The sequence below is a fragment of the Bombus fervidus genome, chromosome 1 (genome assembly GCF_041682495.2).
Source record: "Bombus fervidus isolate BK054 chromosome 1, iyBomFerv1, whole genome shotgun sequence".
In the NCBI taxonomy this organism is placed as follows: domain Eukaryota; kingdom Metazoa; phylum Arthropoda; class Insecta; order Hymenoptera; family Apidae; genus Bombus; species Bombus fervidus.
This window is the reverse complement of record NC_091517.1, coordinates 21,860,552-21,882,183: the sequence shown is the minus strand read 5'-3', so window position 1 is coordinate 21,882,183 and position 21,632 is coordinate 21,860,552. Positions and strand designations below refer to the sequence as shown.

The following is a 21,632-nucleotide window of genomic DNA, read 5'->3' as shown; positions in this document are numbered from 1 at the left end:
GAACGGTAACCATTCGGCGAATTCCCGTTGCAAGGTTATGTTTTCTTCGTCTTCAGCGCCGCTTTCGAAACACATATTTCATACGGATGCGAATCACCTCAGCAGCGGACAAGACAGTATAAAATCTAGGTTAGGATTGTACACATGTGTAGTACCTAAACGTTCCAATTACCGAAATAACTTTCAGTTACGACACAAAAATACGTTTTCTTCCTCGATGCCGCGAGCTTTACATTTTTCCTCGCCATATTTTTACGAAGAATCTCGAGCAACGTCTTGTTGCCTTCGGATCGATTATTCGTATTCCATAAAACGTATACGAATTTATTTACGTTGATACTAATTCAGCTAAGCCTACGGTTGCTGGATTTTTGCACTTCAATATCATTTTTGTCTCGCGAAACGAAAAGGCTTGTCCGGTTATCGTATTTATCGGGAAAATCTTCTAAACAAAAAGGAAATTAATTGTACAACGTACTATAGTCTTTAATAAGTAGAAATTTTTCACAGCCTATTTTCATATCTAAGATATTTTTTAATAATATTTTTGGAAATGTCCCCGGAAAAACGCAACAGCATTAATCTCTTGCAAGGCATTGTAAAAAATATATAACGTTTATCAAAAATCCACTAAATTGTTTAGAATTATTTATCGCGTGAATTGTTTATGTACTCGTGCATATAAGAGGAAAATAAATCAGGGATTGCGTATTATTGAAAAAAATTTTGTTTGATCATCAGTCGCTTTGTATCTACCAGATACCTCACCTAATGATATTTAAATTAGTTTCACATTTCAGCTCAGATCATGCATAAATACATCATAAATTATTGCTACAATATTTTTTTGTATTTCGTTATAATGAAGATTTATGTTCTTTTCATTTCTCCATAATTCATTCGAGTTTATAATATGTAATCCTTATCTAATCAAACGGATGTTGATAGTAACGTGTAAGTAGCATTGTGTACGAGATTATTGTCCGTCGTGTAATTAAGAAGATACAATTTGTGAATTAAAGATTTTGTTCTTCTCTCGGATGAAGCTTTTACTTCATCAGCAATTACTACGTGAAAAGATAAATTTTTATGTATCTTACTTCAGAAATTTTCGTTAGAAAAAATTTCTTTTCCGAAGTACCATTAGTTTAGATTAGATAGTAACTATTATCATCGAGTTGTTGGGTTTTGTATATGTTTATTGATTGGGATAGTGTAAAATCTATAACAGACTCTATAAATAGAACAGCATTATAGCCAATATCTACATATCTATTTCGAATTGAACATGCACGTGTCTATATAACTCCTGATAGTCATTGAATATATTTTTGTTTCAAATCAATGAAACATCAGTGTCAGTCGTAATAGACTTAATCGATGAGGCAAAGTCTCGGATTGATCTAGCTCGATATGTTAATATCTTTATTTTTGTTTCTTATTTTATAATTATATAAAAATTCAGAATATTCTATACAAAGTTATTTACAGATCGTTTTGTACTTAATTGGGGATAAAGTTGAGAGAAATGAGTAATAATAAAAGTAAGTTAATCGTATTGTATATAGTGCGTTATATATAGATTAAGAAACGAACTAGACATTGATTAATTGCGGTTACAGCAATTATTTGTTGAGATGCTTTTATAGAGATAGAAGATTATTACTCAGAGTTTAGAGATTATTGCTTAGTTACTTTGGCTTATAATACGTAAGATACAGCACACTTTCATTGGAGAGATAATCGTGTTGCGTTTAATTTTTATTCGCGTTAATTTCTCGAATAATTGGTCTCGAGTAATAACAAATTACTGACCGCAACATTATCAATTATTAAACTAATATAAATTATCTTAAACACAGAGTTTTTACCGTACCATAATTTATATCGCTATAATAAAATACTTGAAGCATCTGCTTTCCGTTTGATTTATTTATTCTTATATTCAGTATTATCTATTCAAATATTCGAGACTCTTTCTAACTTATGATCATCCTTTGATATATCCACAATTTTTCATTCTTGGCTAATATCTTCGAGATCTGTTCATATCTTACAAGTTAGTAAGATATAGTAAATCCATTTCTCCTGTATTAAGTATACGAACACATCTTAAATATGAAATAATTTTTTATTTCATATATATATTTCTACTTCTTATATATATTTATGTTAAATGAGTCTATTAGTAGGTATCAGAGAATAAATGGTATTTTAAAAATAGCAGAATTTAATATAAAAATAAAGATTAAAATAGTATTTATATCTAGTTATTTATGTTGGTTTATCTTAGAATAGAAGGAGGAAATGCCTGGATGAATGTATAATAGAAATATATTTAAGTATAAGTATAGTGTATGCTAGTCCAGATCCGTCGCTGGTGTCGCGTAAAATTCGTGATAAAAAAAGGAGTAGCTGAGCAATAGCTTAACTTGACTGTCCTTTTATATTTTTGTATGCTTTTATTCACAAAAGTGATTAAATACAATATTACAATGAAGTAGCGAAGTTAAAATAGTTGTTCAAATCACGGCCAAGACTGTACCCAAGACTAGTCTCGAGATCGAATGCTTGGAGATTTTTATATATTGAGCTTGTTGGAGTTGTGGGACAGGGAGAGGATCTTGAAAGGGTCCTATGTAATGTGGAAAGTTTAGTGTTGGGCCGTATGCAACGATTAGGTCAAAGCCTAATGGTTCATTTTTAGGTAGTGTGGAATAACGATGGAATAATAATTTTGGTATGGTCGTTGTCACACTGGTAGCGTTACTTTACAATAGAACTCCGAACCCATAGTCCTATGGGTATTTTTACAATAAAAAAAAAAAAAAAAACTGGTCTGTCTATACTCCGCTGCACCATCTGTGCAAAGGCTATGGGCTGAGGGGCCCTTCGAATTAATTTTGTGCTTTACAATATTCAACAGCATCTAGGACTAGGAAAACTAGATACTAAAGAAGATGTAGAGTTTTCCTAGAAGTGAAAATCACATCAACAATTTATATTGATAATTTCTTTTAATCTAAAGATGTGGTATTTATATCTTCCTATATTTCTATATATTTTATAATAATCTGTAAGAATCTTTATCTCTTTATCTTCTACGCAATGTCATTTCTAATTTCACGCGAACAAAAAGATACGACATCCTGTATAATATCTAGCTACTCTTGAAGTTGTCGGTAAGGTTATTCGTGTCGAAGTTCCTTATTCTCTTATACGGTATAAACAAGTTGAATTGAACTATCTAACGTCGCGTTCACATGATCACTGAAATAAATGATGTAAGATCGCATTATCTCTCTGGTTTGTATGTACATTGGTATTCTTTGTTAATATGAGAATCTCCTCAATTACGGACAATAAAATCGTATCATCGTATGACTGTAGTAGCAACGTGCAACGTTCCAATGATAATGTGATAGTGTGAGCGTGGCTTAATTCCCCTGCTACCTAGTCAACCAGTCGAGAAATAATCGCCATAGTAAAAGATTTTATCCAATACCTTGACACTGGCAACGGGTCGTATCTCTTCCTGTATCATTTTCTGTTCGAAATTAGAATTTTCCTAGTCGATCTTTTGTAGTATCTTTTGTAGTAAATGAAACGTCGAACTCATTTTTAATACATTTATATGTTTATTATTTTCTCAATGGACCGATACTTCGAGAAATGACGATTCATTTCAATATTGAGTTTTAAATCGATATTTTATGCGTAATTAAATCAATTACTATTATCGATTGATTACTAACAGGTAAAAAAGTCAATTGTCTCGTCAATTAAAGTAGATCAGAGATTAGATTAAAGTAGATTAAAGTAGAGTTTGACGAATTATTATTATTATAGAATCGATTAAAACACGTGGCTATTGTACAGCGAAGTTAAATAATAATTTGTTATACGAAGACAATCGAGAATTTAATAATACAAATTGCGTGCAAAGCTGTTTTGTTGTATCCGAAGCGCTTGGTAACTTGGAACGAGTTCTGCATCGTTTCACAACACGTTCGCCAGTTTAAATCTTTATTTAGTCAACCTCGACGAGACGAGAATGTTTCTCCATACGTTCCAAGTATGTACCATCGATTTTTCATTGTCCTTCCTTATCGCTTCTGACCAAGTCAGCGGTTCACTGACTAAGCAGGTTATTGTCTTTCTACATTGCTGGACGATTGTATGTATCAAGATTCCTGGAAATTTTCTTAAGGACAAATGCGCATCGTAATTTGTCCACGCGCTTCCAACGACAAGATTGATAGATGAGCCTTGAACAATATTTTACTAAACAAATATATGGTTTTGACATTGAATACCGAACAAGATTGTTTAGTATTTTTGAACGTTTTATTCAAGAATTCAGCAAAGATATTTCCATAGATAATGCAGACAAGATTAAGCATGCAGAATTTAATTAAACAGAAAGATGTATTTAAAAATGAAATTATTCCTAAATTATTCATCGCATCATGAGATTGTTTGAGCAAGAATTCATAAATATGAAAAACGTAACTTCATTGTCTGAAAATTTCTCGATTTTAGTAGCAAAATAATTATTCTTTGCTTTTTAAATTAATCGTTCAGAAAACGAATATTTAACTCTAGATCAAGACCAGTTTCTGATGTGTATTTAAATATACTGTATTTAAATATACGTTAAATACACCATTAGCATGTTAAATATTTTATGATACCACGAAGAAGAATATCGATGAAATCCGTAGTTAACGAATTTACCGGTTCTACTGTTATCGTCGATAAAATATATCAGTTTACCTTCTGCGTGACTCATATTTCCATAAATATATTTCTATATTACGCGTGTATCAAACAAAGCATTTAGTTTCATACCTCCAAATTTCATTGTTCCATCATCTTGTCCACAATTTTATACTACGCGTAACGTATAACGGACTTTCACTTTAGCTTTGTACTTCTCTCTTTGCCTCGGTGATCCGTGTTAACCCCTTTTTCTCGCAGTTGCAATTAATTTGTCCGTGCTGCATACAGCAAGGGAAATCTACGGTGTACGAACGACGGGGATTGAAGAGTGACTCGAGGTACATGCGAGTCAACTCTCCCGGCACGTTCTAATATTACTCGGTCGACGAGGTAGTGAGTCAGAGGCATAACCAGGCGCAGAAAAGACGTCACTCAGAATGGAGAGAAAGACTAAAATGCCTCGTGCGCCTACGTTGTCTTTTAATATATCCCGCGATCTTCTATTTACCCTTATTCACGCGGGAAATCAAACAGCGGCTGGAACGTCAAAGGGGGCATTTCAACTTATTAACTGGGTCGTTGCTTAACCAGAAAGTTTTATTATTATATTGGGTTGGCAACTAAGTGATTGCGGAGTTTGTCATTAGGTGGTAATGGCAAAACCGCAATCACTTAGCTGCCAACCCAATAGAATCAACCGAAGAAACGGAAAACAAAAACACGATAAGAACATCTTTTTTTAATCGATTTTCTAATGTCAACGCCGTTTCATGTTTAGAAACGGGGGAATTTTAATACGAAGTAATTGGAAATAATTGGAAGCAAAGGTAATAAAGAGCGTTTGAGTTTTAAGATGCACATCTTCTGAAAATAGCTGCTAAGTTGACGAAATTTTGTGGAAGGTAAATGTACGATTATAATCATAATATTTTAATATCGTAGAAAGACAATTTTTGTAACACGGGATTGATCGACAACGTAACGAGTTCTTCAATTGTTTTCCTGTAAAGAATGGAAAGTATAGCTTATCGTTTTCTTCCTTTGTGCTATTCGGAAAATAAAGATAGATTAAATGTAGTTTAGTTTTAGGGTAGTCTCGATCTTGGAAAATATAACTACGCGTGAACCGATTTTAAAGGGAAGGTCCGTAAATAAAACAAATTCTCAGGGATCCAAGTCACGAGTTAACTTGTCTTCTCTGATGAACTAGTTAAATCGTCATATATTTTCCTTTTTCAATATCATACCTTACGATAAGTCGAACGGAATTTTTACAAGGACAGATTTCCGAGAATCCCACCTTCGAATATATTTTTTTTGCCTACGGGCACGTGTTTCACTAATCGGATTAAAATTTCCAGAAAGCATAAATTTGAAAACAATCGACTCGTGTTGTGTTATTGAATTATGGTTATAGGATGGAAGATTTTCAAGTTCTGGGATTTTCCGTTCGAACGATATCTTTTTTTATTCGTTTCTGTTGCTGTTTTCTCACATTGGAAGAATTATTTTCACGAATAATGAAACCACGTTTTAGGCATGCGAAGAAAATGAAAACCGATATCTGGCCACTCGCATTCAAATTATTTTTAATAATCGGATCTTCGAAGTACGTATTTGTCGCTATACTGTGACTTGAAATTTCAGTATCTATAATGAGAACGAAATTTTCCAGAAAATTCATTTATCGTATAATGCATATATATAAATGCATGTTTCTTATCACAACGTGTAATTTGTGTTTTATCTCGACTTACAAAATAATACATTTTCTTTTCTTTAGTTTTAAAAAGATAGTATATTTTTTTTATTAATGCTTTGTAATGTATTTATTCATGTTACGTGAATCATTTCGTTTCTATATGATATATCGAGGACAGAGGTGAAGTCACATGTTTCCTTCACAAATATGACTTTATAACGTTAATTTGTTCCAGTAAACTGTTCGATCACATTTGTACACCAAATCCAAATAACGTGACAGAATCAGTTGTTGCATCGAGTATTTTACGTTGACATTTATCTTTTAGACAGCGAATTATTCGATTTATTGTGTCGTGGATTTAGTCCATTTTTTCTATCGTACGAAGCCTTTCGTTATTTATTCAAGACGTCTTCCAGGATGTCCTTTAATTAGTCTTCTGGCGATCAATAGCGACTTAGACGTCATAACTGCACGATTGTTATTAATGTACAGTACATATGCCGTGTAAATGACATTTCTATTTAAATTTTCGTTCGTGGACTTTATCGGTCCGCAAAAGGTCAACTTGAAGGAGGATGATCCTTTCTGACTTTCATTAACATTTCACGGACGATGTGACGATGATAATGTCGGTAACTAGCAGCTTGCTAATTTCTTGTAAATATTCGTGAATCATCACCCAAGAATGTGTTTAACAGAACTAAGCAAGTTCTTATTTTGAAATAGTATTTAACGGATAACAATGCTGAAGTAGTACACGTAATGAGTATAGAAAATATTTGCACGTTGTATTGTCTGCCTTGGTGTTTAATCATCTAAACATTGTCAAGACAGCTTAAAGCTATTTGGAAGTTACTTATTTATTTATATTCTTTATTTACATCCTTATTGTATTTGCTTGTAATTGTATTAGTTTGAATGGCGCAACAAACAGATCGCTTGATGTTTATATATTTCTATCCGTAGTCACTTAATTGTCGTGTATACTGCGTTGTTAAAATCATTCCACCTAACAATCTCTCATAAAGATATCAGTCTGTTAAAAAATTTAATCGTTTAAAAATTAGTTAATCGACTTCTTCGGCTTTAACTTCATGAACCTAGAATCAAACATACGATAAGCACTTATTAAACACGACGTAGTACGACGTCAGAATAATTTACTTATAATTCTCTATGAGAATTGATTGTAAAATTCTTCCAAATAAAAAAAAACTTCGTGAATGTTACACGTGTTTGTAGATGTGCAAGTATATCTTAACGCGATTAGTTTATTGACTTGCGATCAAAATTTCTACAAAGAACGAAACAAAGCTATATCTATGAGTCATATGCTTATAATTATTACGGGGCACAGGCGTTTCAATTAATCTCGGGGGTTCCGCGGAATTTAATTCTTTTTCGTTAATTTGCTAAATACCTTAAACTCTCAAACGAGACATACGTTTGTTCATATAAATTCGTACGATCTTTCCACAAGATAAATAAGAACTTATGATAAAAAATGATATGGACATGATTCATTGTCATTTATCTCTGAATAATAACCAGCTATAAAACACCTTTAATTCTAGATTGTACCAAGTAAAAGACCAATAATTTACATATTTTATGATTATGATTTCTAAGAATGGACCGTAAGGAAATTTATGATGTAGTCTAAGATGTCTCCGAATATAATTAATATAAGATATAGTAATAGTAGTAATAATAAAATTGAGTCTCATACGTGCATTAGCTTTGCAGAATAAGCAGTAAGTTATTTTTTTCCTTTAATAAATGGATTCACATCCGATCAACAGATACGATTTATGTAGTACATTTTTCTAGTAATGTATCGCTAATTTACCTTTTCAAGTAGTTTTTTCAAGAGCCAAATGAATTGCTCGTGATTTTCAAATCGCATATTCGTACAATAATCAATTCGTATAACAAACGAACTATACATATTGATTAGAAGTATTTCATCATTGCAACTTAAGCAAATCTATGCGGATCCTTTCAATACATATTAATTAATTTGACCTATCATATTATTAACCTGACACGGGAAATGAAGTAATCAGAATTATATGCCGACCAATGAATTAGTCTATTCGTATAAACAGACTAAAAAGTTTAAGAGTTTCCACTTCTTGAAATCTTTTCTCCTGAAAATTTGTTTTTGCGGTACCAGTAAATAAATTGTAACGAAGTAACTTTCAAACAATTTACTCTTTTTGCCATTTATGAATCAACCAATCGATCCATGGGTTTTTACATTCATTTCTTTTTCTCATTTCCTTAGCAAGAATTCGCAACGAGAATATAATCTTTTATGCAAATAGGATCGTATCGAAGGAAATCTCATAACCGATATTGCTAGTCTTCTTGCGAAATTACGTTTTCTAAATATCCAGGAATCTCACGCACAGTAGGTCGTTTGTAAGACGACGATACAAAAATTTGCGCGAGATTAAATTGCACATGTATTTACACAAGCGTGTATTTTACATACAAACATACGTATATCTACCTCTGCAGTTCTCTCACAATATGTCACGAACGTTCAATGAATGAATTATGTACGCAGGTTTCTGAACACAATAATTTTTTTATTCAGGATTAATAAAATTAATTAAATGATAATATTTTTGTTCAAGAATCTTGCTTATCTCGTGTAAATTAGTGACGAATTATATTTTTGTAATAATGATTAAGTATTCCAAAAAAGTAAGTAATTTCGAGACTTGCCCTTCGAAATTTTTGTACGATTACCTATGACCCAACAATGCTACTTGAAGATTAATAAGAAATTTCACGATATTTAAAATTATTTAAAATTTTGCTAGATGTTCTGTCTGAATATATAACATAGAAATTTATATTATTAACGTTACAAAATATTCAAACGGTATATGTATTACGTTAAATATTAATTATACACAATATACAGATTAGTCTCTCCTTTTGAACATAAATTTCACATTAGCGCTAGAAAATTAGAAAAATCTTTTCGATCAAAGGATTATTTGTAACAATTTATGAATAATTAATGATTCATTTAAAGGGACTGAATAATTTATATTATTATTTTGCTTGAAACATTAAAGAATTATAATGTAAAGTATCACTTTCACTTACTTAGCTTTAAAATAGATTGCGATTCCAGGCAAAGAGTTAATCGTTAGAAAGAATTGTCAAAAAGCAAGATACGTCCTCATGAATCAAACATCGTCAAATTGGAACGATAGAATTTTTATAAAAATCAAAAACCTTCCAACTGAAAGCGTTACGCAGTTGCGTTGGCTAAATCTTTCCTAACAAAGAAGTGCGTTACGCACTGTGTACATATAAAGATCCTTTGTTTTATTAAGAATGTCGTTCTACCTCAATGTCGAGCAACATTTGGCTGATGAAATAACCAGTAACATAGCGTCACAATCACGTACGGAAAATGTGGTAGAATTTCTTGATATACGTTGAAAGAATCTTTTTTTTTTTTTATGTGATTCATTCTTGTTTTCCCCGTGGATAATTGCGAATAAATCACAAGAATATAAATCGGTATCGCAGGAGGCGCGCGTGTGCGGTTGCAAACATTTTTGGCAAAACGTTATTGTAACGAGAACAGAAGGATGTAGCGTAGCGACCTTGCAACTTACAACGAATCAGTTGTCGATGATTGCGTTCTACTTGTGATGTATACAATTTAATTTATTAAAAGAATCTGTGTTGTGTATACGCTCAAGGATATTACGATCTCGATTATCGAGAGAACTAGTTGATAGAATCTACCTTCGTTGTAAATGCAATTTTTTATATTCGTGAGACGTGCAGAAGGTGAGGTACGTAATTAAATTACGCTTCTACAGAAGCAAATCATCCGTAGTTACGACGCTTTTTTTATATTTGTTTGTCTACCTTTTACACTTTCATCGATTATATCGATTGCTTCTGTCTACTACTGAAGTGAAGAAAAAAAAAAGACAGATAAATACACGTGTTGGTAGTACAGATGCTTTTATCGTCTTATTTGCTTCGAATATGCAGGTAATCAGTAACGATTGCGACATACGACAACAACATAAAGATCATTGCTGAGGATAATAAGTCGCTACTAATATCATGAAGATACAATAATATGTATCCTGTATGATTATTGTCTTCAATAGGAGTCCCCGATATAATGATTGTAAAGAATTTTAATAAGGAGTTTAATCTTTAAAGGATCTAAACACTGAATTCCCCGAATAGGTAGGAATTCTTCGATGCAAATTTACATCTGTCTATGTTTTCGAACGTTTGCGAACACCTAGTTCAAACAGAAGCTCAGGAACGATTAAATTCTTTTATCGTTAGTTATTGCGAGTATAAATGTCGGGTGAGGCAGATCCACCGTATGCACGGGAATCCCTAAGAAAACAAAAATCTTCAAATTGGTATAAAACCAGGACTAACATTCTTCGAGTAGGTAAAATTTTTAGATAAAACTATCTATGTAACAGCGATAATTAGTTATAAACAACGATTCTTCAAATATCCTCCATTCCTTGTTATCAGATTCATGGTACACGCGCAGTAGCTAAACATAAATTAGATGCATTCAGATCTAATTTATGCAATTAGATGCAATCAGATGCATCAGATACACCAGCGGTGTGGTAAAATATAATTTTAATATTAGTTTTAGATATGTGGTGTAAAATATAATTTTTATTCTTCATTATTTGTATGTTGAGAAGAATCGTTTATTTCAACAATCGTAATTACTACAAAAATATTTCATATTTGACATTTTTTGTCATTAAACGTATATTTATTAAAGTATATGTACTCTTGATACTGTAAATACGCACAATGTCGAGAATTTAAACGAAATGGAACGTTGAGCCCGAATATGTTTGTTATTCGTCGATCGTTAACGTATTGATTTAAATAACCGGGGATTTTATAACGTACATTATGTAAAATAGGTAATAACGCGCTTTATGATATACTCGGTTGATTTGTACTCACGTTGATACTTCACTACCTGTAATACTTTTTGTAAATACCTTTCTCGAAAGTTTACGTAACAGTCTCGCTTGGAAAGTATAAGTAAATGTAATTTCATACAACATCTAGTTACATAGTTAGCAATCGTTTCTTTTCCTATTGCTTGCATAGTTCAACAATCTTACTCGTTTCTTTCGCCTGACAACATCTCTGAACCATTGGTTTCCCGATTTATACGATGACCTCGTGTCTCACTTTCCAGGCAAACGGTCGTAAAACATATAACTGAAATATCAGTAAGCAATTGCTTAACTGTGTATAGAAAAACGCGAAGACAGGTATACGATTTGTAATGTAATGACATAATGAAAGATTGGGTCCTTGATGTTAGGTAAATATAACGTAGTTCACGTGTTACCGTAATACTCGTTTCTCACGTGCCTACTGCCAATGTTAACTAGTCTCTCCAAAAGCATTCTATGATCATTCTATGCTACTTCGTATAAGAACCCCGTTTCCGCTATTATATCAGCAACGAGTGGCATTTTACATAAGTCCCACGACCATATGACGTTTCTCGTGTGGAGGATTTGCATCCGCGGGAAATTACACGTAATACCGGCGTACATATGATACCTGTTGCACTTCAACGACACGTGTTACATAACCAACGATATGTCGTAGTTGATTGCGTAATTATACGTTTTTCTTATACGTCAGTGTGACGCGTCACAGCGTTACGTTCGAAGAGTAATTAATCCCACACTGTTAAGTGACGCGAATCACGTTTATTATATTTCTTCGCTATCGATCGAATTTCTGTTATCACACATTAATGTCGATATCTTTCGCACGAAATTTGTTTCTATTAGACGTTGCAAAATTCTATATACGGAACAACCAACGGTATATTAAATATTTAATAACTCGATAAAGAAATTTGATAACTCGAGAACGGGAGGAGATGATTTTAATTTATTTTATTTATAATGTAAAACAAACATGAAAACGAACGATACAGCAGATGGCTCGTTACGTAAATTATTGTAAAATCTATTTTTAAAATACCGCGGTTTTTAACTTGTACACCACATCCGAGTCAATATCACGCGTATAATGCAAAATTACATGCCAACTCGAATCTGAGACCGTGAGCGTGTTGTGAACGAATAAGCCTATTAATGTTGCCTCTGTGGTCGTTAACGACATCAATTATGATACGTAAACAAGGAAGTATTTTTCATTTCTCCGGTTATTTTTCCCTTTTTTCTGTTTTTAACTATGTATTTAATGGTTCATTCTAAATAAACCGATCGATGGTCTATACTTCTTCAAAAAAACGACGTAAACAATGTGTCGGCAAAGTACAAAGCGCTTTATCGATCATCCAGTCGTCTCAGATTTTTATTACTCAATTTCCTATATACGAAATGGTCGCAAAGATAGAAACGAGATAAATCCTTACCAAAATAAAATACGATATCTTAACTAAAATAAGTATAAAATGAAAGAATAACAAATATACGAATGTGGAAACGGTCAATCTCTTAAAATTATTCCTTAAGTAAAAAGACAAAAAGGTTAAAGTGAAACGACTTAAGACGGTACATTAGAATACGTAACCCCTATGTGTGCTTTCTTTACGTAATATTACATAGTGTTAATGGCTAAATCTCTAGATAAACGGTAATCGTTCGGTGATCCGGAAAAATCGGCTGCCCGAACGAAGTCTGTGTCTGTCAATTAGTTCGGAAAATTGGATTTTCTTCGTTTGAACGGATTCGATATTAAAGCCGATATAGCACGACGAACGGTAGGCATGACGTGGCGTACGTATCTCATAACGCGCATACGCGCCAACTATATTCCTGTTGTGTAACAACCGGTAAGAGTTGATCAGGAAGAACAATTAGAAAGTGTACACGGTGGTGTTCTGGCGCATAAGTAAGCTTATGCGACCGTCGATGCTGTTGCATAAATATCGGTACGCAGGGCCTACTTTCTCGCATTTTATACGTATTCCTGTGTTCGAGCTGACCACCTCTTTTCGATCCTGCACCTGGTAAAGAAGGTCCCTCCTTTCCTCTTTCACTACACGATCTATCTTTCTCCTACTCTTTCGCTTAGCTCGTCAGAATCTCGCGGACACGCGTACTTCGGGGAAGTTCCGAACGAACAGTGTCGCTTCAAATAACAGGCTTCGCTCGTTCTTTCCTTAACGAGAGTTCGTAGCGTCATTTTCTGTATTTATTTCCTCAGTCTCGGATCAGTCGGTCACTGTGCGATTGTCAGTCGGTCGGCTCATCGATTACCAATCGGTCGTCTCGTTTAGTTTCCAATTTCCTCCCGCGTGATCAAAGTTCAACTACGTAAACACTTCGTTTTTAAGTTCGTCGTATTACGCATTCAGTTTTACGTTTCATGCTTACTAAAAGTGCTTTCTCATTCGCGTCTAGACGATGATAAATTGCTACGTTTCGAAGGTGTTGATATCGTGGCAGAGTGAACCATTCCGCGAGTGTGTTTACCATAAGAGATATGTATATCCGGAAGAAAAATATTTTGCTGTTTCTTTAACTGTTCGTTTTTACGGTCACTGTGCTTAATTGAAAAGAATTTCTAAATTACGTAGGATCTCATATTTTATGTCGTGTTCAATACATTTAATTGAACGAAATTTTGGAATCGTATAGAATTTGAAATCTCTATACGTCAATCGGAATAATCGTAAAATTGAGATATAGTAAAATAGCCGAATTATTCTAAAATAGATCGAGAATATGTTATAATAAATAGATCATAAACAGATCTTTTACTTTACAAGACAGCGTGTTATACTTAAATCACGAGTCGTATAATCGTTAAATCGTTGTGCTATTCGGGTCACTTGAATACAGCTATTTTAGTAATCGCGCGTGTTAAAAAATATATCCGGCCGAGAGGCAAATTCGTTAATTGTGACTGAAGAAAACGAGAACGAGAAAATGGAGTACGAGGTGAACGATGAAGATTATTTTACACGAGTGAGTTTTGCATTCCACTTCGTTGATTCTGTATTTTTCTTATGTATGCTTCTTCGCTTTATTGACAATAATTTCGCAACTTGAAATCATTAAAAGTATCGATAAGGAATTAAAAGTCGGTCAGACGTGTTAATGACGTTAGTCCATTCCCGAACATGAAATTGCGCTCTATTTATTATACAAAGCTGCAATCATACAATCCCTTTAATCAAACAATACCTAAAACGTTAAATATAACGTTTTTATTTTCTTATCTCGATGATGTGCAGTAATTTTTTCAAAAACGAGGTAACTGCATAATTCCCCTTTAAAAATCTGCATATCTCTAATTAACATATATATCTTAGAATTTTGATGTATTCTTTATCGCAAATCACGTAACGTCATACAATCGTTGACAATAATTTTTATAAAAACATAAGACAAAATCTCGTGATCGAGCGACGACGAATTTTTGGAACGTATTTGAAATAAAGAAACATATGTTCTGAGATATACCCAGTAGGTTAAAGTATATATTTATTTTATTCGTGAAATATCGAGATAACAGTTTTAAAACGGTAAGAATATTTTAGTTGTAGAAATGGAACAAGTTTTTTTTATGGCGAAGATTTCTATATAAAGGCTCGTGTATTATAACAGGATGACCTGCAGCTATATTTAAAAATTTCTCTGCAATTACACACGTGTCTCTCAGCGTTACTTTTCCTGGTTGTTACGAGGGAAAATTAGTACCTTCGAATAATTGCACTTATTTACTTTCGCATAGATAACGAAAGAAGGATTGTAAATTCGGCCAGTCGCGGGGAGACGCGTTCGCGAGGAGGCGCGTCAATAGGAGTCGTAAATTCCCGTTACGATTGTATCAATCGACACCACGAGCAGGTCGATCCCCGTATTTCTTTTGGGATAATAGGAGTAGTTCTAATGGAATAAAACTGTAGTCTACAGTTTTATTAATGTATATATTTATTCCAAGTTTATAAAGATACACACTCTCACATACAAGCGAAGTCGGTGAATTTGATTACGAAGACGAAACGTAGAATCAATATGATTGCCCGTGTCATACGAACAGTTGACTTGACTGTCGTGAGAGCTTGAAGAGCCAAAGGAACCCGGGAGATGTTTTGCACAGACTGGCCTAGACTCGCGGTTCGTTCTTTCGCCATCACAGGGCAGGAGACTTTCTACCGTCTTAGGTAGTTGACGATATTGTTTTTTGGGATAAAGTCCCGTTTTCCTTTGTATACACATCCGCTCTATCCGTATGGCAGATACCCGCTTTATCCGTGATTGTTACCAGCACGTAATAAATTCCAGCTTGTGGTGAATAACCCGCTGTAAACGTAAAGTACTTTTTGGGACTCTACGTCCCGTAATTTTAGTACAGACCGATTGACCCATTTATATACGTTAGCCATTAAACTATCGTTAGAGTATATGGTGGGTCCTTGGGTCTGTAGAAGGTCAGAATATGAGGTATGAGGCCGTTGACAGTCAGGTAATAAGGGCTGACTTGTTGGCCGCTTCATACGGCGTAACAAGGATATTAAAGCGAAATATCCATTATGCTCAAGGAAAAATAGGATACTTTTGACAATTCTATACTGCCACGTTCATCGTTCGTGGTTGTCTAGAAACAGAGGGAAAAAATAGAAGAATACTATGATCTCTTTACTCTACGTTTCAATTTTCTTTAACAAAATATTCATCATACGCAATTGCTGTAAGTATTTAGATCTGCGACTAACTATACGCATCCCGAAAGAACAATTTGCGAATCTCCTATCAAAAGTCATTTTTGATAAAATTGATTTTCCAACTTTTATTCAACGATGAATCAAGATACAGATCATTTTCTACAACAATAACGATTCTACAATTTCTACGATGACGAAAAAGATTTGATAAGGATCGTTTTCCTTATGAACTTGTCTGTTATCGTCCTTGAAACTTGAAAAATTCAAACTAATTTGCTGCTTACTAAAAGGAACGTTGAAAAATACAATGAAAAACGAGAATGAAAGATTACAAAGAAGTTGGAAATTTTAAAAGAATGTCGTTCGGTGGTTATTTTCGTTCTTTAGATTTACATAATTTTTAAAAGTCCAATATATCTGTTAACGTTGAATGTGGTCTTGGAATAGAACTTCTCGTCCGTGTTTTGAGGGGCGTGTATTTGCATTGAGGCAATCGTGCGTCCTCAGCGTTTGTAGACTGGAGAAAAATAAACTCTCCTGATCCCCGCCATACTGCGCCATGCCGCACTCTTCAGTTTCCTCTGTTCCTTCGAACACACCCTTTTTTTCTACTATTTCTGAATAAACCGGGCATACACGCGATACATGTTTATTTATGACGGATCTCTCGATCGGCAAGAGAAAAATATATTATTCGCAGTTTCCAGGCACGTTTGTTAATTGTCATGCTGACAAGTCGAAGCAGCTGTTCCGAGGTCAACGCACTTTAAAAACAGCGGCACTCTGACAATTGGATTTATATACGAGAGTCTACTACTTTAGTCACTACAGTCTGGTGTATTAATAGAGTCGAGCTAAAATGATTCATGCGAACTATTTTCTATCGAATCTTAGATCCACGGAACTTGGAAACATTCGATAATTGTACAAATATCGAGACACAAGTGTCGCGATTACGGGGACGCAGAAAACTGTTCTGTTTCTCGGAACTGCGATCTCAAAACTTGCCGAACGTGGAAAAGAACGACGCGAGTGAAAGAGAAAGAGGGACCGAGAGTCGAAGCTTTCGGCAAACATTAAAGACTGGCCGAGAACATTAACTGAAAAAGCAAAATTTTGTATTTTTGATTTGTGATCAATGAAACGTTTATCAACGCGTTTGTTACGTTTTTTTTTTTTTTTTTTTTTTTTTATTGAAACGAAATCAAACACGATAGAATATGGAGAATATTTGCTCGCTTAATAAATGACAATTAAATGCGTATCGATAAGCAAGTATAATTCAAATTATATCGTGTTTGGTGTCATTTTAATCAGAAAATACTTACGAATGCGTTAGTAAAAGCTTCATTTAAAAGAAGTGAAAATAAAAAAGTTTTACTTTCGAATTAGTACCTAGATACGATGTCCCGACGATATCTGAAATTGGATCACGTTACGCTACTTGATCGCGGCGGGCTGTCTAGCTTTCCGGTATGTCAGGAAGCCTCCTACCTGCAATGGAGATACGACGACCGTGCAGTTACGCAGAGAATCCCTTTTTGCAATTATTCGAATGTTTCCATATACGCGTAGTAATATGCAAGGAAGCAGGAAAAGTTGAAAGAAGTAAGGCGAACCATTAGCTTCTTACTACAAAAGAATTTTAAAAAGGAATGAGAATAATGAGAATATTCTTTAAGCGAATCCTTATTAATATGAGGAAACATAAAGATATTTAACCCTTTGAGTGTTGAATACTCCCGACGGAAGCAATCCGCGTGGACGGCACGCGCCTATCGGTTGCTACAGTTAGGGAGGGAGTACTTTTTTAAATAAAAATTAATGATTTATATATGGCACTAACTATAATATTCCTTTGCACTGCGATGATTTACCAGAAATTCCGTATCATTTTTGCTATGAGCTGCCAGGTATTGCGAGATCATTTACAATCGTATTTAAAATGTCGCCACGGCGACGACAGCGGAGCTTTTACTTTCATTTACGATGTCGCCATGGCGGCGACGATAGAGTGCACAGGGATATTATTCGTTATTTAAAGCAATATAGTTTAATATACATATAAGAGCTAGAAGTTTCTTTCGTTTTTATTATTTCATCGAATTATGTATGATCCATTTTGTTCTATTAAGATAAAGAGCACAATATTTGACGGATTAGGTTTCATGTTTGTAAAAGAAAAACAGTTGTGGGACAATCTAATAGATACATAAGATAAGATATATCGTTAAAACGATATTATAATCAATTCTCGCAGTGTAATAAGAATTACGACTCCCCGCGAAGTGTACAGAAGATAAACGGACTTTCATTTCTTTGTTTATCACCGTTCTTAAGAAATGCCCATGTATCGTCTCGTGCATTAATGAGAGTTCATCCATAGCACTCAAAGCGTTAAAAACTAAATTGATGTCAAGGTTAGAGACAATACAAATAGGTTTAATAGCTTTCCAGTAGTACAGGACTGTGGGAAATCCACTCGAAGAGAAATGGAAAAGTCGACGTTAGAAATAATTAAGAGACGAATATTATAGAATGCAAAAAAAAAAAAAAGATAATTACCAGAACGTGCATCGTGGAAACATATAAATGCACATCAGGAAAGTTAATTAACGCTGAAAATTTGTAAAATTGATCGTTAATGCGAGCACGATATCGACGATTATACGAGCAAAATCAATGCGAGTTTGGAGCGAACAGTTACGAGAAAGTGTATGGTTTCATCTCTGGTTACAGGCAATTTTATCCATAGATCGCGTTTCCATCGTTCTGTATAGATGGATTTCTAGAATGTCTTATTATTCGCCAGAAACAAAAACTGCATTTCGTGCCCCATCATGATAGAAATACAGGGTCGGGAAAATATTTTTAAACAATAACATAATGAAATAATACAAGACTATTTTGCGCCATAAGCGTTGTAATCAATATTGATGTTTAATTTTTATCATGGTCAACAAATTATAATATACTAATGTATGCGTATACGTGTATTGTAATAATCCAGTGTATATCGAGGTTGAATGAAAAAGCTGTATAAACTAATTTCATTTTGTAGCCGGCAGTCAAAAATTAATAATAATAATTATATATATATATATCATGTTATACACATTATAAATAGATTAGGATGCACATTCGCGTACTTAGATTATCTTGAAGTATTTAGCTTAAAGTTAAATTGCAGGAAGGTGTTAGACGTTAGGAAATATTTGCCTCTGGAGTCAGTGATATTTGCTTATTTAAGGCGCTGACATTAACTTTACTTTTTGTTATGTTACGTATACACTATCGACATACTTTATAATTATTCTGAAATTGACGTAATTTTCCTCGAGGCAAAACGACAAAGCGCAATGGATAAAGAAACAATTAAACTTGGCTTAGTTTTCCTTTTTTCCTTTTGAAGCTAAAATTATACAATTTATGTAATCTCTTCGTAATTACGGAGTTTATAACGAATTTTCTATACATATGAAAATGTTTCCACGTCGGAATTTCGGAAGATAAGATTAGAAACGAGTTATTCGAAGTATTAAAATTTGTATGTTGCGACATAGAAATTTCCAGGTTTCTTGGACATTGTACGGTTATTGTGCTTTGTTCAGCTAATCAAATTGTTGATATCCTTTTCTTTAATATCTCTTACATTTTATCAATTACATACCGTGAATATAAGTTTTCGCGAAATGAATTTTTTTTTTGGAAAAGACTTCTTCCGATAATTTGTCAAAATACTCGATGTTTAACAGAAACTTGAATTTTAGGACGAACGTTCGAAACGACAGAGCTTAAAGGAAAAATTTGATTTTCTTAATTATTGTCAAATTCGGCATTCAAATGCACAAGAAGTTACATATATACATATTTGTTCCAGGTTACTTCTATTTAAGCGAATTTTATTCCTTGTTCCAAGTTTAATGGCAAGAAGTATCATTCACCGTACTGTCATAGAATTTCAAAGAGTTTTTATCTTGTAGTAGGGTATATGAGGTAGTCACCTGTATATTTCAACCGGCATGCGAATACGAAATGTGTTCAAGGACAGTATGTACAATATCAGAGGGAAAAAATTGTACTGCTCAGTGAACCTCAAATAGTCGAGATTGCAATCTGAAACGGAAGAGAATAATATATGAATTCCGTGACAGATACACGTTACAAGTTAGCTGTTCGCATTTCTTACTGAATATTCGTGAAGCAACGTCTCAAGATAACGTCTCATGAAATAGTTTTATTCAGTTTCTTACTTTGCAGTCACGAAATGCCAGTTATAATTCACGCGAAAAGTGTTGCGATAAATTTTAATGAATGTAAGATCTCGTACTTTGAACGTAAGATTTATATTAAGCGTTTGTAATTATTAATTAAAAATTTAACCACTCTTTGTTGCAAAAATTTCGTAATCGCAGAATATTCCGATCGTTTTTAACAATTTGTTACTTCTATCATTAGGGAAACTTAGTTGTGTTCGCTGTATCGAGAGAGAGTAGTCGTTGCGTGATAAATTTGAAAATAAAGAAGAAGCAAAACTGAAGAGTACGAGGGATAGAAAGGGTAGAAAAGAAGTTCTTTCTTTTTATTTAGTAGATTATTTACGATCAATTCTCATACAGAATTTTAAGTAAATTTTTTTAGCGTGGTACTGTAACTTGGATTATAACAGTTTATAGTGTGTTTGATTCTAATTGAATCTAATGCTTCGATCAAAGGGGTATTGCCTTTTTAGTCTGCGGATCTGATCCGTCGTGTCGAGTGGTTGGGTAACTAATGAGTTTTGATGGTTGTTGACTCTTATATTATATCTGTTTCTGAACTTGGTTATTTCTTATTTGACTGTGGGTATATTAAGGTCGCGGTGTAATGTTTCGTTGGTAACATACCAAGGTGCATCTATTAAGGATCTTAGAGTTTTTGATTGGAATCGTTGGAGAATTTCTACGTTGGAGTTGCTCGCTGTTCCCCATAGTTGGATCCCATAGGTCCAAAAAGGTTTTAGTATGGCTTTGAGAAAAGAAGTTGAGATAAGAAAGGAAAGCTTGAAACTTTGCACGTATTATATAATATTGTAATATCATTAGTTTGAGCTTTTTAAAAATGATCTTCTATCGTTACTATCATTGCCACTGCCCTTGATCCGTCGATTAGGATCACAAGATCTCTATCAAGTATTCTGCATATTAACTCAAACACAAAAGAGTAATCGGTTTACTTTTGGCCTGAAAATATTATATACGACATTTGCGTCGTTTTTCGCGAAAATCGAAAAAATTTCACGTCCTTGCTAAGCCGCTAATATCGTTCGGTTATAGCAACTGATTTACTGCAGTTTCTTTTTGGACTTGTTACGCCTACGAAGACACCATCGACAGTCTCTTTTCTTAACAAGTAGACGTATACCGTTCGTCCTATATCCAAGAGAATCTGGAATAAACATAATAGCCATAAAATCTAAAGTAGAAGTAATAAAATGAATTTATCGTGCAAGCGTTAAAAATA

The 21,632-nt window shown here is 33.7% G+C and overlaps 2 protein-coding genes across 3 annotated transcripts in view; one reads left to right on the top strand and one right to left on the bottom strand.

The window, feature by feature from the left end:
* Positions 1-21,632, bottom strand: part of Gro (TLE family member transcriptional corepressor groucho) — a 250,854-nt gene that overhangs the window by 131,524 nt on the left and 97,698 nt on the right. The window lies entirely within an intron of this gene.
* Positions 1-21,632, top strand: part of LOC139990437 (protein fem-1 homolog CG6966) — a 39,438-nt gene that overhangs the window by 8,561 nt on the left and 9,245 nt on the right. Inside the window, exon 1 of one of the 2 annotated variants that reach the window (XM_072009679.1) lies at positions 13,613-14,427. The exons of the other annotated variant lie outside the window; for it this stretch is intronic. Within the exon in view, the coding sequence (XP_071865780.1) occupies positions 14,389-14,427 (39 nt within the window). The 5' untranslated portion in view covers positions 13,613-14,388. Of the gene's footprint in view, positions 1-13,612; positions 14,428-21,632 lie in introns of those variants that run through there. 2 annotated transcript variants of the gene reach the window in all.